This window comes from Rhipicephalus microplus, chromosome 9 (assembly GCF_043290135.1).
Source record: "Rhipicephalus microplus isolate Deutch F79 chromosome 9, USDA_Rmic, whole genome shotgun sequence".
NCBI classification, from domain to species: Eukaryota; Metazoa; Arthropoda; class Arachnida; order Ixodida; family Ixodidae; genus Rhipicephalus; species Rhipicephalus microplus.
In genome coordinates, this window is record NC_134708.1 from 65,343,641 (window position 1) to 65,361,022 (window position 17,382).

General features: G+C 46.2%; 2 protein-coding genes across 3 annotated transcripts in view; one reads left to right on the plus strand and one right to left on the minus strand.

Moving 5' to 3' along the window:
• The window catches only part of LOC142771850 (major facilitator superfamily domain-containing protein 4A-like), a 421,560-nt gene that overhangs the window by 255,073 nt on the left and 149,105 nt on the right, over positions 1-17,382 (minus strand). The window lies entirely within an intron of this gene.
• Positions 1-17,382, plus strand: part of LOC142771849 (uncharacterized) — a 145,144-nt gene that overhangs the window by 101,057 nt on the left and 26,705 nt on the right. For both annotated transcript variants that reach the window (XM_075873755.1, XM_075873756.1), the window contains exons 3-5: positions 13,554-13,724; positions 14,733-14,923; positions 15,411-15,725. In XM_075873755.1, coding sequence (XP_075729870.1) covers positions 13,554-13,724; positions 14,733-14,923; positions 15,411-15,725 — 677 coding nt within the window. The remainder of the gene's footprint in view (positions 1-13,553; positions 13,725-14,732; positions 14,924-15,410; positions 15,726-17,382) is intronic.

Sequence of the window (17,382 nt, forward strand, 5' to 3'; positions counted from 1 at the left end):
GCGCAGCTTCTGGAGCAGCTATACACACGCAATGAATCAGCGTAATAATCTTATTGAGCTGTTACCTTTCATACATTTTTAATGCAAATGCATGTTTTTTAAGCAGAAGAAATAGCACCCTGTCTTGAACGGTATCAATTTCTACACACGTGCATGCACTTTAATTCACATACTCCTAAACGTCAAAATTAGGTCACCACCCCTCGCTTTTCTACGGGCAATGACAAGGCCCGTGACCACACACCACTTCAAGCTTCCTCAGAATTCGATTCATATTGAAAATTAATGATTCTACCTGAAACCTCAGATGCTGCAATCTGCAGTTGCAACATTTACCATATACGTTATATTTACTATGATAAAGAACTATTCTATTCTACACAGCACTCACTTGTCTATTATTACCCATGACAAGAAGAAGTTGGGGTCGTTACGAAAATATACCTATCCAGCGCCCGCCAAGTTATTTTTCTCCGAAACATCACGCAAAACAATGTCTTGGCGCACGTTTAGCGCAAACTATGAGATTTTTGCCCCCAAAAGCAGGATGTAGCAGGTTTAACCTCTTGACAGGCACACATTGGCGCCACTTGTGCAGATGCCACACCACAGATAGTTTAGTCGAAGTCAGAAGAAGGAATGGCCATGACGAGGCATGTCGAGCGCAGGCGACGAAATCACTGGTCATGAAGAGTATAACAGACTTGACTCCGAGAAGGTAAACGCATGTGGGAGAAACAAATGGCCAGACGGGCACACAATATTGAGAAGGCTGCGGAGATAACGTGGCCGTGTAAAGCACAGGACCGGGTTCACTTGTAAAAGATGGGGCATAGATGTGCCCTAAAATGGGCGTGGTCAGGCTGATGAAGAGGATGATGATGATTAATGGTAAGGTCATGTGCCATCGAAAATTTGATCGGTCGACATGATAGAGTAATCAAATGCTTCGAGTACTATTTATCGCTTGAGAGTCACCTCATTGATCAGTGTCGCTGCCATTCTAAGCATGCTAGATTAAGTTCTTTGTTTGCATTATTTACAGCACCAGTGTGATATCTGCCTTTCCCATTTTCCTTTGCCGCCTTCGATTTTTCGCTGGCAGCGTGTTTCGCGAAGTCGAAGGCTTGCCTGTCTGAATGCATTACACTCACTGTCGTACATGACCACCCACAACACCAGCTGCACCGTTAAAGCAAAAGGCCCTCTTCTTCCGGAAGTGTGAAAGAAAAAATAAAACAAAAAAGCACTACCGCCTTGGCTGGACGCCGGCATATACATTGGATGCGTCTATACCGTCAGTCGGTGGTGGTCAGTTCATAAATAATTCATACCCAGATAGCGACGGCTAACAGAGTGCGTCACACGGAGAATAGCAAGTATTCCCGTCGCAATACACTTCGCGTCGTTCTCCCTAGAAGAAACAAAGGCTCAGCTGAAAACATTAACAAACACACAGCCTCAGAAAGCGGTGACAGGAAATTCTTGTCCCGTGTGTGTCTGTCCAAAACATTTGTGCCAGTTGGGCGATGGCCTCAGATATGATTTTCTTTTCTTTCGGTCATCTGGAAGTGACAGAGTATGAAAACACACCTAATAATTTTGGAACTCAGTGCGAGAAAGCATAGTTAGGTTAACGCCGTTTATTTTGTGCTTCCGACAGCATAAAGTTTCCTATAAATACACTTGAGGGAACTATTGCGCTAGTGTCTATGGAAGCTGTGACGCACGGCGCTTCAGTGAGCATGGAAACGATGCGTACAGTACACAGATTCGTCTAATCTCTCTACTTTCGCCTCCATTTTACTTCGCGTGGCTTCGGGCTGCTTTGTCACGAGACTACGATTGGCAAGTGTCCAGATGTTACGCTTCACCAACTTAACCTTCTTGGCTCACCTATTCGAATCGGTTCGTGAAGTACAACAAAACGGCTTGTTCTTTTGTTCAAAACAAAACCAAAACACTGCAACAAACGAAAGCACTAGCGCGTTCGAAGTTCGAAAGCAGAAAGACTAGGCAAATTTTTCTGCTACACACCATTCCCATGGTCGCTGAACGATCGCAGCGCCAGAGTTCCTCTCTTGTTAATTTTAGGAAACTCTTATGGCCGACAGTACATGGTACACTTTAAACTGTAAAATGAAAAAAAAAATGTCCTGATATCTTTTTACGTTTGTGAGCAACATGTGTAGCACCCTCTTCAGAGAGTCACATGGCATGGACTCGCTTTAGAAAAGTTAGTGTTACGAAAAGAGAGACAGCGTGCCTCACATGTATGAAAGAAAGGTCGCTGCTCTTAGATTGTGAAAAAAGGTGTCCTCAGGTAATACTATAATATGGCGAAAATTTGAGATTTTAAGAGAAAAGTGAGAAAATCGGAACGAATTTTTCTAAGCAATAACTGTCAACTTTGTGATAGCCATATCTGGTCTACACTGGCAAACAGCGAACTAAAATTGGTTAGTGATAGTGTAATGCGCTTTGTAAAGTTCGTAATGGCTTCATAGCAGATATCTTTTTTTTTTCTTCAAAATTAAACAACCTTGCAGTTTATAATTCGTTTTGACATTAGCATTAGTTATCATTATTATGCCGCAGTGTATTTCACTAGCGTTTCCCTTTTCCGCATGTTAGAGCTTACAAATTGAGTTTCAAGGTGAACCAAGCACTTCCTTCCGCCACATCTGTTTATCCTCTACGGTATTTTTTCCATAAATATAGTCATATCAGCTGCATCAGCTAATAAGCTTTGCTTAGCCCGAAAAACGTACTTTTATACCATAGGAGGAAGTTCAGTAGGTTCATATTGTGTTGATTGTAAACGGTGACGATCGATTTCTTTGAGCTCAAATTGGGTTACTTGGTACTGATTTATCACCTTTTTGCGCAACACACACTTGCAGCAGAAAGAAACAAACACCATTGCACCCGTGATGTCTATTTCTTTCTGATGCGTGTGTGAGTTGCGCGAAAAAAACAAAAAAAGTCATCAATCTCTGAGCTAACAGGCGACCTATATTGCGATACTGAACTTTCTGAATTTTGGCCACTCGGTTATTCTATAGTGCTTCGACCCCTACCAGAATCATTCCGCATCAATGTGTAATATTCACCGTGTGTGACGTCACGTATACGCCACGTACCGTCATAAAGCCAAACAGGGAAGAATAAGGCGAAACTCGCATCCAGTACACACACGTCTCAAGACATAGCACATTTGCTCACTCAAGAAAAAAAAAACATATGGCCTTGCACACGTTAGGCAGTACCGATATGCAGATGACATCGTGTATTCGTTTGCGATTGTTCGTTTACTTAGTCGCGCGTGCATGCAGTCATTTGCTTTTCTATCCCGCGAACGCGTTCCTTACCCGGTGATCAAGGAGAGTAGGTGCGCTATTGTGACAAGACGCTCTTTTTGTTTCCTGGTTCTTTTTTTTCTTTGTTCGTCGCGCTGTCGTGACGCGACCGACCCTCCACTGCACGCTGCCGTAATTGCACCGCTGCATAGTCTTCCGGTCGCGAAGTGCATAACCATATACATTCTTTATCGCGTCAGTCATGAACGTACGGACGATGGAACCTCCGTTTTTTTCGTGTTTCTGGACTTCCCCGGACAAAGGATGCGGCAATGCAATGCGTACGAACGATGGCAAACAAGAGATGAACGTGATTACCCCAGAAACGATGTCGTCTAATCCAACGGAGATGACAGAGGGGGACACACGGAGTTACGTTCACGCGGGAATACTGCTATACATTGTTTTTGCATTGCTGCGCAAGAAACTGCATCACGCGGTATGGTGGGGGGTGGGGGGGGGCATTTATATGTACTGCAGCAATTGCAGTCGCTTCCAGAGATTGCATTATGGGCAAACAGCTGAAGTGTCTATGCGAAAGACGCCTTGTGCCTTGCGTATCACATTGCGAGGCATGACTATAACTGAAGTTGTTGTTTACGTTATTAAAAGGGTCGCGCGTTTTGGGACCTCTTTTTGTCCCCCAACAATAATGGCCACATGGAGTACGAAGTCGCTTGGAAACTACAAGAGACCAGTATTTCACCATCAACAATGTTGAATCACGCTTATAACGGGCCCACCACCATAGCGTTTTGAAAACGAGGCGTCCACGCACTACATACACACTAACGTCAAACAATGAATCGCTTTAAATTGATAAAATCTACCCTGAACGTTGTAATGTTAATTTCACCGGCATATGTTAATTAACAGAGGAGGAAAAGTAAAACCAAGGTTTTGTTTTTCGCTCTTGAGGCCCATCATTTCAGAGAATATTTTTTCTCCTTTATTTTGGCGGCATTAGCATATCGATTTTTTTTTTAAACTGGAAATGCTAGGCATCAGGCTTCTTATGAGGACACTAATTTATACGGATGAGGAACTATACGGAGGCCCTTCGGACGCTTTATATATTGATAACGTCACGATCCCTGCATGGTGCGGTGATTGGAAGTTAGAGCCACCACCCGTTTGTTTGTTTGTTTGTTTGTTTGTTTGTTTGTTTGTTTGTTTGTTTGTTTGTTTTTCTTTTTGCGCGTACTTTCTCGCTTACCAAGTGTCTTCTCGAGGTCAAGCGTGGTGATTCAAAGCTCTACGGCACGTTGAACTGTGGCCATCTTGGGTCATTAACAGGGTTTCCTGTGGTGTACATGCAACATTGGCGTACCTCGCAAAATCCTATATTTCAATGGAGAAGGGGTTCCCAGCCCCCTGAATGCTTTAGTTTACACGCACACATTCAAACACCCGCAGGAACATAACTAAAGATTGGTGGAACTTGTTAGCGGGAATTCGGAGGTAATCTGTCTTTTCATACGCATTTCCGTTCTTGTTATTCTTTTATTTTTTTTTTTTTTGGGGGGGGGGGGGGGAACGGTTACAAAGGCTTTCACGTCATTCTCGAGCCCTTTGAACCGCGTAAAACTGCGTGGTGACCGCTGCAGTCAGAACGCGTCAGCTCCGCCACTGCACAGAAGAATGAGGACAGGAGTAAAAAAAAAGAAGACGGGCTGGGCTCGTTGCGCTGCCGTAAGAAGGCGTGAGAATCGAGAAGACGTGTGAGTAACGGGGAGTAGGAGACGAGAAACTCGGCCGGTCTCTCAGCGGTTGCCTTTGAAACTGTTTCAGTGACCTGTGTCATAATGAGAACAGAAGTACGAATTGTAGGAAGAGGATTTTCAATGTGAGATGACAACTTACCGGCAGACCGGGTAACAGACAGTGAGAGAGAGGAATAAAAAAAAGTAGATTTAGAAAGAACGTTCTCGGTTTCAATAACCACTGGCATAACCTGTCCAGACGTATATTTAGGGGCTAGTTAGCTCACGTAAATAGTGGGATTGGACTAGTTGGTAATCCATTATCAAACTTCTCAGCGCAAAAAGTTTCAGACAACAAACTCTAGGCACAAGGACGAGCGCAGACTTTGAACTGATTTGAACTCATCTGGTGAGTGTTTCCTTGGCAACGGGACGGCTTTTTGCTGTCCGATAGTAGAGTACCGATACTCTAAATCGTTAACCATTTTTTCTAAACACACTGATTTATTACTACTAAGACGCACATACACTACACATACACATACTGCACATACACATGCACATACACATACACATACTACTAAGACGCACAGACGGAGAAGAAGATAAGATCCCATGCTTAATTAAAAAGAAAAAAAAACCGCAAAACCAAGAAGCAAAAGGAGACTAAGAGAAACCACGTGCTCACCCCGGACCCTCACTTGCCGAATTCAAATATGCCCATTCTTTTTTTCGATAAAGCTATAGAAGGTTTCTTGATGCAACTGCCTTGAGCGATTGTCCTCTTAGTCTGGCCCCCTGTTTTCTCGGGCGTCGTTTTACTGCAACATGGGGCGCATAGGTTTCCCATTGGCTCGTAAGAAGCTGCGTGGGGAGGAGGAAGGGGAGGGAAACTGGGTAAGTACACCAAACTTTTCTTCCATCATTGGGATCAAAATTTTCAAAGCTTGTTTACGAAACGTTTATACCAATGGTATCAAAAATGTCTAGAGCAAGATTCACCTGACATGAGTATGATTCTAAGGTACACGACCCGGAGCGGACAAACACCTCAGACTGCGCCTTCCCCCCTGCCTTCACCCACTCTTTTTGTTTTGTTCTTTGTTTTACTTTTATTTCTACTTTTTGTGGACAAATTTGGGAGTCACTGTCTCTTTCCCCGTGAGTGGCACTCCTGGCTGTGCCTACAACTTGAAAACAACAGATGGATACACTATAATAAGGGTATCCTTTGACTATACAGGCACACTTATGTTGGTTAGACCTTGTATTCAGCGTGTGGGATACGTTAGGTTGCTCTGTGTGAATGAACCATTCTATAGGCTGTTTTTCCCATCAACAGTCACTAATAACATTACTTTTTGCTGATGGCAACCGCCTTTCGATGAGGACGAGGTGCGACAACGCCGCATTCGTCGTCGCATTCGGAAAGCCTTTCACACATAACTCGATATTCACAATGCTATGTGTGTGTATTAACGATAAGCCTGAATAACTGCCACGTATCCAGAAGCTCACATTTTCTCTATTTACAAATAATTTGCGCTTTGACAGTTCTTTTGACCACTTCTTACTTGACAATGTACCCAGCACTATGACGTATACTGTACCTTGCCAGACTCTCCAGATCCCCAAAATAACCCAGCTGTGCTTTATTCGATTGTCCTCGTAGTTCTTGTTAAAACCGTCATCACTGACTTCCCTTTAACGCTGACCGTTCACGTGGCAAACCAAGTGATGCCTTTAGTATCACAGACAGTGGCCACGACTTACAAGACTTGCGCCACGAAAAAAACACCCTCGCACAAATGCAGGACGAACAGCGCCGCTCTACCTCCTGTCTTGGTTAGTGAGTGTGCACGTTAGATGTGACGAAAAAGTCATAAGAAGTCGCCCGACTTAGCACGTTTGTACAGCGATTAAGGGGCCCCAGGTGGTCAAAATTTCCGGAGCCCTCCACTACGGCGTCTCCCATAATCATATGGTGGTTTTGGGACGTTAAACCTCACAAATCAATCAATCAATCAGCGAATAAGGGGCGAGAACAAATTGCGAGTTCGCTTATTTTACAGCGGAGAAAAATTGGTGCTGGGCATTTAAGCCTACGCGGAAGCTCCTCTGTGGCCCTTCGTGGCCCTCGCGCACCACGGACGCCTCAACCCGTGACACAAGGCGGAAGGGATCAGGCGCGTTATTACGCCGTCCGACTCGCAGCCATGCACGGTGATAGCCGAGACAGCGGTTACGGATATTACGCGTGCAAATCGAGCCCGACATTTCTCCCATGTTCGTCGGGCCTCGTCCCTGATAGATAAAGCGGCCGGACAGCGCGGATTGCTGTCGGCCGTGACGGGGAAGGTGGTCCGAGTCAGCGAGGGAGGAAGATGTAAATGAACGGCCTTGCCCGCGGCTCTGTACCGTGAGGCCCACAATCATAACGTCCCGTCTGACCACAGCAGCGGGGAAGCGGCCGAGGCTCTGCCTCCGAAACCAGGGGCTCTGGGCTTGACTGCAGCCACGCAACCAATGTTTTTTTTTTCTCCTTAATGTGGAAAGAGTTTCAGTGGCTCAAAAGCCTGTAGCTCTTAAATTCCCTCTCTTCAAGAATACCTCAGTCAATCAATAGCCTTACAGGAAGAAGCCTATAAGAACTAGTCTTACATTTCACATACCAAACACTTACGTTTGCATACTAAGCATTAACATTATCACGATTTCGTGACATTTAGGAGCAGGGTGTCCTGAGGTGGAAGATAAAGGAAACAGCGAGTTTTAATGTGTCAGTAAACTTCTTCGCGTTAGCGTTTTTTCATGTCATAGGCGTAAACGTGAGCGACGTATAGGTGGTGTCATCTGGCGGTATCGAGATGAACCAGACAAGCATAGACTTGTTACTGCAAAAACCTAGTGCACTAAACTTCTCTGCTAATGTAAATACTCGGCAGCAGCCTAGTACCGAATGTATTGCTTTTTCAAGCTTATTTTTCTCAAGGACACTTGGCGAGAACAAACAAATGGCTTTAGAATTGTGATTGCAAGAAGCGTCACAAAATGTCGATACCATCGTCCGGCTACCCAGTATTCTGTAAACCTCCGCCCCTGTTCCGGAACACCGCAAAGGCTAAAACCCTTCATCGTTTTTGGCTATGCTGGTGCCAAGGAGGTTTCTAAACCTCTTTAGCTGGTACCCAGCAAAGCTAAGAGCACTTTTGGCACAACAACGGCAAGCACTGCAATCATAATATGAACTTTGGGCGGGGATGAGCGTGGGCGGGTTGCACTGCATCGGCGGCTGCATGGCTTTCAGCGTCGCTCGAACAACCTTATGGTTCCCAATACATCATCTTAAAAACTTTCGACAAACCAGGATGCGAGGGTCACATCGCGACGCAGTCAACGGGTTAGCCGCTAAAGAAATTAAGAAAAAAAAATGGCAGCATATCAACGGAGTGAATGATGGAGAGTGGGGCGATGCATTCGTCCGTCCATTCTTTCTTGCTTCCGTCCGTCCATGCGTCCGTCTGTGTGATCGTCCATGCGTCCATCCGCCCGTCCGTGCGTGCGTCTGTCCCTGCGCTCGTCCATGCATCCACCCCTGCGTCCGTTCATGCGTCCATCCATGCGTCTGTCTGTGCGTCCGTTCTTCCATCTATTCAACACTCCAAGTACCACCATCTCGCATCTTTTCATCATATATTCCCCATATAGAAGCACCGCCATCCAGCGGACATTCCAAGAGCTAAACGAGAGGTGGCACACGCACAATTTATTACGGCTTGTGCTTCGGGTCTACTTCCCACCTTTAATCCCCTCGAGTTTATGGTACATACCAGTTCACTGTATTCATGGTGCTGCGGCCCAACGCTCGCTAAACCTTTCTAAAACCAAGGAGGTTACGCCCAGCGAGTATGACGTAGCAACCTTTTCCTGTCAGATAGTGCTTAATGTGCATGCCAATGGGTGCTAATGGGAAATGAGAGACAGGAGAATTCGGCTTTTACTTTATTACGGCTTGCGCTTCGTATCTACATCCGACCTTTGACCACCTCGAGTTCATTTATGGTATATACTAGTTTATTGTATTCATGGCACTGCAGCTCAACGCTCGCTAAACGTTTCTAAAACTATAAGGATGTTACACCCAGCGAGTATAACGTAGCAACCCTTTCTTGTAAGATAGTGCTCAATGTACATGCCAATCGGTGCTAATGGGGATCGCAGCGTGCGCGTTAACTAAAAGCCGAATGCTCCTGTCTCTCATTCCCCAATCAGCAGCCATTGGCATGTACATTGAGCACTATTTTTTATTGTTCAAGAACGCACAGAAGAAAAATTCTGACAACCTTGGAGGTCAGAATGTTATACTCGTTACACACTACAACAGCTACGAGGGACGAATGAGTGCCACTATAAGGAGCTTCGCCCTTAAAAGAAAGTACACGTGTGTTTATATAGATATAGCACAACGAGTTCCGCTGCGCCGCTTTGCTTTTTCGTACGACAACAGTTCTGTTACGTTTGGCAAGAGGTGCGCTATCGAAGAGTCTATTAATATCGAACTTGGTTCGCACGGTTGCCTGGTGGGTGCGGTTCTCAGCTGCTCGCCCGAAGGTCGCGGGTTCGATTCCCGCCTGGGTGGTCACATTTCAGTGGATGCGGAATGAGGGAGGCCCGTGTGCTGTACGATGTCCTCCGGGCACGTTAAATAACCCCACGAGGTCGAAATGGCCGGAACCCTCCACTACGGCGTCACTCGTGGTTTTGGGACGTCAGACACCAGGTGTTATTAATATCGAACCAGATAAAGGGGTGAGATAAAGCGCCTATACTCAGTCGTGCCACTATCTCGGATAACCTGTGGCGCCCCCTCTAGTTCAAGAACATTGCGAACAAATTAGTTCATTACAAGGTGACAAGTCTTTTTTAAACAACGCAACGTCCATGCGCTCAGCGAATGCTACAGTGATTGCGACTACTTCGGAATCTTGGCCACAGCGACATCGGTACTCGTTACCAGACTTGATCAGCATACCGTGCTTGAATGAAACCTACATAGCAACCAACGAATAAAAGCCTGCGTATGCCCGCTTGTAATGCAAATATATCTGCGAGAGGCGCTGGGACAAGGTCGATGCATTCGCGGCCTTTTTGTCTTCTAGGCAATATGTGCCTCGTACAACGAAGTCGTGTGCGAAATGCCTTCGAAAGCGGTGCGAGTCGACGTAAGTCGATGCGAATCTTGACCCGGTTTTGAGATATGTATGTGTTCGCGTCTTTCTTAAATATTACCTTAAAAATACAAAAATAACAGACGGAAACGAAAGACTGGTTGCGCGTGAAGTCAAATATTCGTGTCGAAAGTGAAACATAAGTAGTCCTTGACCCCGAAGAATCTTCGTTCCTCTAGCCTCGGAAACGCTGCCCTCCTGACCTACGAAAACTCCTCTAAAATGTAAAAGAAAAAAGATGATAATAACTACATTGAGAATAGGTCGTCAGAGAGGCATGTAAGCGAATAGACTAGCGCTGCAATGTAAATATCTTTCTTTTTTATCGCGTACTGATGCGCTTAGCAGCTTATATTGGTTATTCGAGAATCTTCAGTTGCTGCTAGTTCGTTCGTGTATTGCGTAAATCACTCTAAATCAAAGCCGTTAACCACCGTATATTCTCGGTGATGAAAACGTGATTCTCGGAGTGTGTGGCTATACTGGCCTTAAAAGTGACGATGAGTGTGAAGGTGTTCGTGACACATGTTGACTACGTACCGCACACAATTATTCAGCCCGTGGTCTCTGATAGTGCCAGCGGATGGCTGCCTGTCATAAATTCAAAGGGTCAAAACATTGAGACCATGTGTCTCCCCGCACGGAGCGACTGGAGCTAGCAGGCATACGGTACGAATGATTGGATAACTGGGCGTGAATTCGCCACCAAGAACCACTTAACGGCCGTCTGCCAAATGAAGTCACTTTGTGTCACAAACATTCGCACTTTCAGCGTTAGCAGCCACACGCTTCGAATGGTGCGCTTCAAGCGCCGAGCACTGTAATTATAAGCCTAGTAGTAATAAGCCTATTAGGTTCCGAGAAAGCGAAAGGAGGAACGAGGGGGTAGTATTCCTTTCCTGCATCCTGATAGGCAGAACAGTTCACTGTCTCATTGAAAGCAATAGGTCACCAAGAACGAGACCTATTGACATTGTCGCATTAACAAAAACTCCATCGCCCATTGGCAGAGAAAGGCGAAATCAGGGCACCCTCGCTTATTCCCGGTAAAACAAGACATGGGAACGAGAAGTAAGCTTGACAGTGTGACACGGCCAATGCAATTTTTCAGGTATATAACTGGGCGTGTTGTTTTAGCATGATGCGTGGCCAAAGTTGCGACGACGACGACGGGCAGGGAGAGATGCATACACATACAGGGCGCCGCGACACAATATACGAAGCAACGACCGCCGCAACCGCAAGGGAAGACAAGCACGAAGAAACCATTATCAAACAATGGTCAACGCAAGAGACAATAGAGAATCAGTTCTGCTGGACTGAACTCCATTACCCCCGCCCCCCTCCCGGGCGGGGGGACGGCATTGTAACGCGCAATACTATAAGGACAAGGGTTCGATTCTAAATGAATTGGGCCGTCGGCCCATCGGGTCAGGAGACTTTTCAAAGACAGATGACTTCCTCGATGACAAGCTGGGATATACAGCAAGATGAAGCGGCAACAGTTTTTTTTTTTCGCTTCGTCGCTTACCCTTTCCCCTTATAGCTTGCTTACACTACTCTCTCCACTCTGTGAGTATACACTGCATATACATTCACTGACGCACGTGTATGGCGGTATCGCTTTCCGCACCGGGTTACGCGGCCAAGGTGGCGGTTACGCACCGCGTAAAGGGGCCTGTTTTTTCCCATACCTTCCTTTCCTGTGCCGCTCCACGTGCAATAAATCACCTCCAGGGCGACAGCAGCAACGCGCGCGAGAGCATCTATTTCTTGTGCTCGGTGACACGTGCCCGAACTCTGCACCTCCAGATAGTTTCCACCGTATATAGCTATCCCGCTTCCCGTTGTACATAGTAGTAATGAAATTTCGAGATTCTGCGAGGCATCGCGAGATTGCGACGTCAACAAGAATCATAAAAGAACTTGAAGATACGGTGTTCACTGATTGTGCTTTCTCTTCGAAGAATATTGTAACAGTACTGACTGGTGGCCTAGTTGGTACTCGCTTAATGACATGCCTTGGCCGCAACTAGCACACACACACAAAAGTAAAGGAGCACTCAACGACAAGCACAAGCGCTTTTGCATGTCATTGAGTGTCCCTTTACTCTGTGTGTGTGTGTTATTTGCAGCCAAAGCATGCCTCTGAAAAATTTCCCGACTACGTTGGCACGACACTCGCCTATGGTGTATACGCATTACTGTCGGTGTAATGGAAACCTTCTTTTATCCACGTACTGGCTGCAACATGATCGACGCTGCATTAGCGATACCGGAACAAGTGGGGGCGAGGATGGACTTGAATATAGGCATTTAAGCACTGGCAGGACGTTGCGTCGCACTTGTGGTACCTTAACTTGCAAGGCTTATAATGTCTTCTGACACCTTGAAACGTGGTTACAGGTCGTACATGATGGGACCGGAGTGGGATACGGACGGCGTGCGCTATAGAGCTTTCACGCTTGCTTACACTATCATCCCATGTAGAAGCTACTGGCTTTACAAAAACGGCCGTTGTTATATAACTACGGTTGTCATGTTGCCCTCAAAACTGCAGTATGTTTATTTCCTGTAGCTACTTCATATTATGTGCCTATGGCGAGCATATAGTGTGGTTCTCTTATGCAGACACCCAGCCACGTCAAATATTATCGGAACTACTCCCGGGACCATGCACCACAAGACCATAGCTCTTTATTGCGGTGGTCGTTGCGTATTGCCACGGCTGCTACGCCCCGCACCTCCACCATAAACTGTTACGATGCGGTGTATTTATTTAAGAAAGAATAGCGAAGGGTAGATGCGCCGATACCTAATTGTTTTCTAGAAAAACTACTTCGTTCTCTTCTGTCGACCCATTACCGCTTCAGCGTAACAATAAATTGAAACAAAAGTTGTTTCTTTTTTTTTTTTTGGTGTAGCGGCAGAATTACTACTCCTATGCCATCATTCTTGCTGACTGTGTCATTGTTGTTAATTATTTAAAGAAATCACGCCAAATTCTATCAGATGTTAAACAATTTCTTGAAAAAAAAGCATACACTTCGCACTGATGCAATCGTGTGTGTTGTGCTCAAAGGAACTACCCAGGCCCATGAAGCTGGCATCTAGGTGTCTTGGGGCCTGTAGAGCGGGGCTGTTTATGAAAGTACCGTGTCGTTTCAAATGTGTTTGACACCCCTGATGAATGCGAACATATTGATTTATTTGTCTCGTATTGTCTTAATCACGTCACTCCTTCTTTTTTAACCGTTTTTCAGGTATCAGTGCCGTTCGAGTGGACTCCCGCGGTGGACAACTGCCCAGCGCGCGTACCGTCAGCGCGTCCATGTTCCTGGACCAAGACCGACCTCACGATCATGCCTCCATGATGACCATCGCCTGGGGGAAGTTCATCTTCCACGACATCGCACACACGGCTCAGAGCGCCGGTGAGTCTCTACCGCTATCGATAGTTCAATCGAGCAGATAAGCTTGCATTGCATATCGAGTTTTATTGCATTCCACAACTTTGCTTCCAGGTGCGATTCCTCACATTATTATTGATTTGGTCCCACTCAAAAACAATTCTCTCATGAAATGCTGGAGACATAACGAAGAAAAAGGAAGAAAGTTTACACAAGAAAGACAGAAAGAACCCGTTTTTTAGAAGGAACGTTGGTTAATGCTTTTCTTTTCTTTTTCGTTTTTTTTTTTGGCTCACTACTTTTCTCATCCAACCAATCTTGCTTCATGGGAAATGGTATACGCAAAACGCCCACGATGCTGAGGATACCCTGCTGGCTTTATGCTGGAAACCTTTAGCCAGTCTGTGTCTATCCTCAAAAATGCCTAAAGAGTCCCTTGAAGGATATGTAATGGTGTTAGTAAAGTCCCAGCTGTTATTTTATTTTCGGGGTTTCAAATGCCCAAACCACGTTATGGTTATGGAGCCTATGCATCAGCTGCTAACGAGAAACGACTCGGCATGCTGGTAAGAGGTGGGAGAAGGACAACGAGGAAGATGATTGATTGATTGATTGATTGATTGATTTGTGGCGTTTAACGTCCCAAAACCACCATATGATTATGAGAGACGCCGTAACGGAGGGCTCCGGAAATTTTGACCACCTGGGGTTCTTTAACGTGCACCCAAATCTGAGTACACGGGCCTACAACATTTCCGCCTCCATCGGAAATGCAGCCGCCACAGCCGGGATTTGATCCCGCGACCTGCGGGTCAGCAACCGAGTACCTTAGCCACTAGACCACCGTGGCGGGGCAACGAAGAAGATGAGAGGAAGCGTGAAGGAAAGACTGAAAGTCTTACTACAAAAAGTTTCTTAAATACCTCAGCTCTATTTTGCTACGAGAATGTACACGCGTGTAGGCGTCCTCATAGACTCAAGTGTCATGGAATATTTTGCTTGTTGATTGATTGATTGATTGAAACGGCGCAGGCTTTGAGGGATCTCGCGTGAAGTGTTGCAACGTGGCCGCGGGCTTCGAACACCCGGAGTGCATGCCGATCGACGTGCCGGCCCAGGACCCGTACTACGGCCGCTTCGGACAGCGATGCCTCGAGTACGTGCGCTCGAGCGCCGCGCCTCGAGAGACCTGCGGATTGGGACCACGGGAGCAGAACAACCAGGTACACCCAACGGCTATAGCTACTTGCACGAGATAGATTTTTTTTACTTCTGTCTTAAGAGAATGCTTTACATGTTAGTTACTTGGCAGATTTTTATAATCCAGAATCAAACAAAAACGCTGAACCAACGATGTGGTAAGGTTTATATTAGAAAATGTAAACTATATCGCTTAGCAGGTTTGGGCATGTTGTTAATCGATCTGATAATGGTAGCGCACTTACAAACAGAATGGAGGACGAAAGAACAACAAGAACTCAGCGCTATTTGCCGTTCATCTGTCATCTCCTTCGTTTTAGAAACTATAGATAAAATGGTGAGAAGCTAAACTACGCGAAGACGCAGATAGTGCCAACGTAGGCTCGCCCTTGTCTGCGTATTTCAGTCGTTCTTAGCCCGCGCGCTAAACCTATTGTGTGTATCTGTCTCCCGTTGTATTATATTCTAAATGTGTTCCATTTTGTGAACACCGTGGCGCTTCGACCACAGGTGACGTCATTCCTGGACGGCTCGACCATCTACGGCTCTTCCGAGGCCGAGGTCAAGTTCTTGCGTGCCTTCGAGGGTGGCCAGCTGCTGAGCCAGCGGACGCCCGCCGGAGAAGAACTGCCGCCGGCCGACCTTGCCACGCTGGACTGCCGCCGTGGATCGCAAGAGCCGCCCTGCTTCTCGAGCGGAGATCCTCGCGTGAACGCCGACCTCGGTCTGGCCATGATGCACACCGTGTGGCTCAGGGAGCACAACCGGGTGGCGCGAAGCCTCCAGGGGCTCAACCCGCAATGGGACGACGAGAGAACCTTCCAGGTGAGAAAAAGACTCAGAAACGCTGTAGACGTGAAGCGCGCAAGCAGCAGGTGTGCAGTTATGGGATGGTACAGTATTGAAGGGAACCTGTCCACCGGCGTATAGTTGGAACGAATTCATATTTGAACAGTTTTGCTAGCAACAACCAAGGATGAACGAAGACAGCGCACACAGAAAAGCACAAATAGTCCGGGTCTGTTGCTCTTGTCCGTGTGTGCTCTTTTCTTTCGCCCTTGTTTGTTGTGCTTGAAGATTTTATTAGGTGAAAAAGTATCGTCGTCTCTCTGACAACGCTCACTGAAGGGCAAACACTTTTCCTAAGTTTACATAATTAATCTGGCGCAGTGCCTGCAGCGGCGACGTTGTTATTAGTCGTTAAAAGTAACAAGCTGGATTGCAAGAGAAGCCATGCAAGCACACCGGGAGAAGGCAGGAAATTAGGCGGGCAGATGACATTAAGAAGTTTGCGGGGATAATCTTGGGGGCCACAATCGCGGTTGAACCAATATTCTGCTCGGCGAGAAAGCTGAAAAGAGACATTCACCACGAGAGCATTTAAACTGATTTATTGATTGATTACTGACTGGTGCTTGATTAAACTTTTCATATATCGAAGGCTGAAATCAATTTTCTTTCAATAGAATACTTCAGAATAAAAAACTTAGCCGTCCATCTTATCGTATACATCGTGAAGCTGCAATTACAATCAATACAACTTTTCAATGAAGCTTAGCGAACGCCAAACGTGTTTTCTTTCGTGTGCTCAATACAGTTACCAATAAGTTGAAGCGGTTTAATTTGATTTTCGAACCAGGACGTATCTTTAATGATGCATTTAGCGTCCACATTTTCTTCCAGCAGTCGAGGTATTCGGTCTCTCTCTGCAATCTGGAACACAGCCGGTTTCAAAAAGACTTTTTGTTAGAATGAGCTTGTTAGCTGCGGTATTACTTTCGTAGCCTTGAAAATACTGCAGCAACCTGCAGATGCTGGATTACAACTGCAAATTGAAAGAAAAATACATGTGGAATAAACAAAGTACAAGCGTAACTGGCTCGTTGTCACCTTTGTCTGGTTGTTCGTATCATGAATCAGGCCAGAAGGATGCATAACCGTTTCGAATACACAAAAACGTTTAATATTGCCTAACGACAGCACGTAAAAACACACACAAACTGAAAACAAAATTGTTACACACACAAGTGAACAGCCACGCGGGCCATGAACAGAATCGACTTCTTAAATTTTGGTCATAAAGACGTCTAATCTATTGCAGAACAGCATCGTTTCGATATAAAAGAGAGTGCAAATAAAACACTTGAGAGCACGGCAGAAGGATCGCCGAGGATTCCGCCGGGAGCCTTCGCAGCACAAGCCGAAGGAGCGTCTTGACAATCCGGGTGCGGAACGTGGCTGAGTTGGTGTTGTGTGCCCTGGAGGGAAAGCCTCGTTGCGCCCTCCCTGCACCACCCCCAAAGCCATTCTCTCCCTTCCAAGTTCTCGCGCCGTTTTCCGACAACGCAACTAAGACGTTCGATACCGGCGGACGGCCCGGTGAACGTGGTGCTTGGGTCATCGCTGAGTGCCCGCAGCGGGGTGCCTCTCTTCGTCGAGCGGCTTCAAAAACAAACGCCGGCGTTCCGGGAGCCATGGTCTT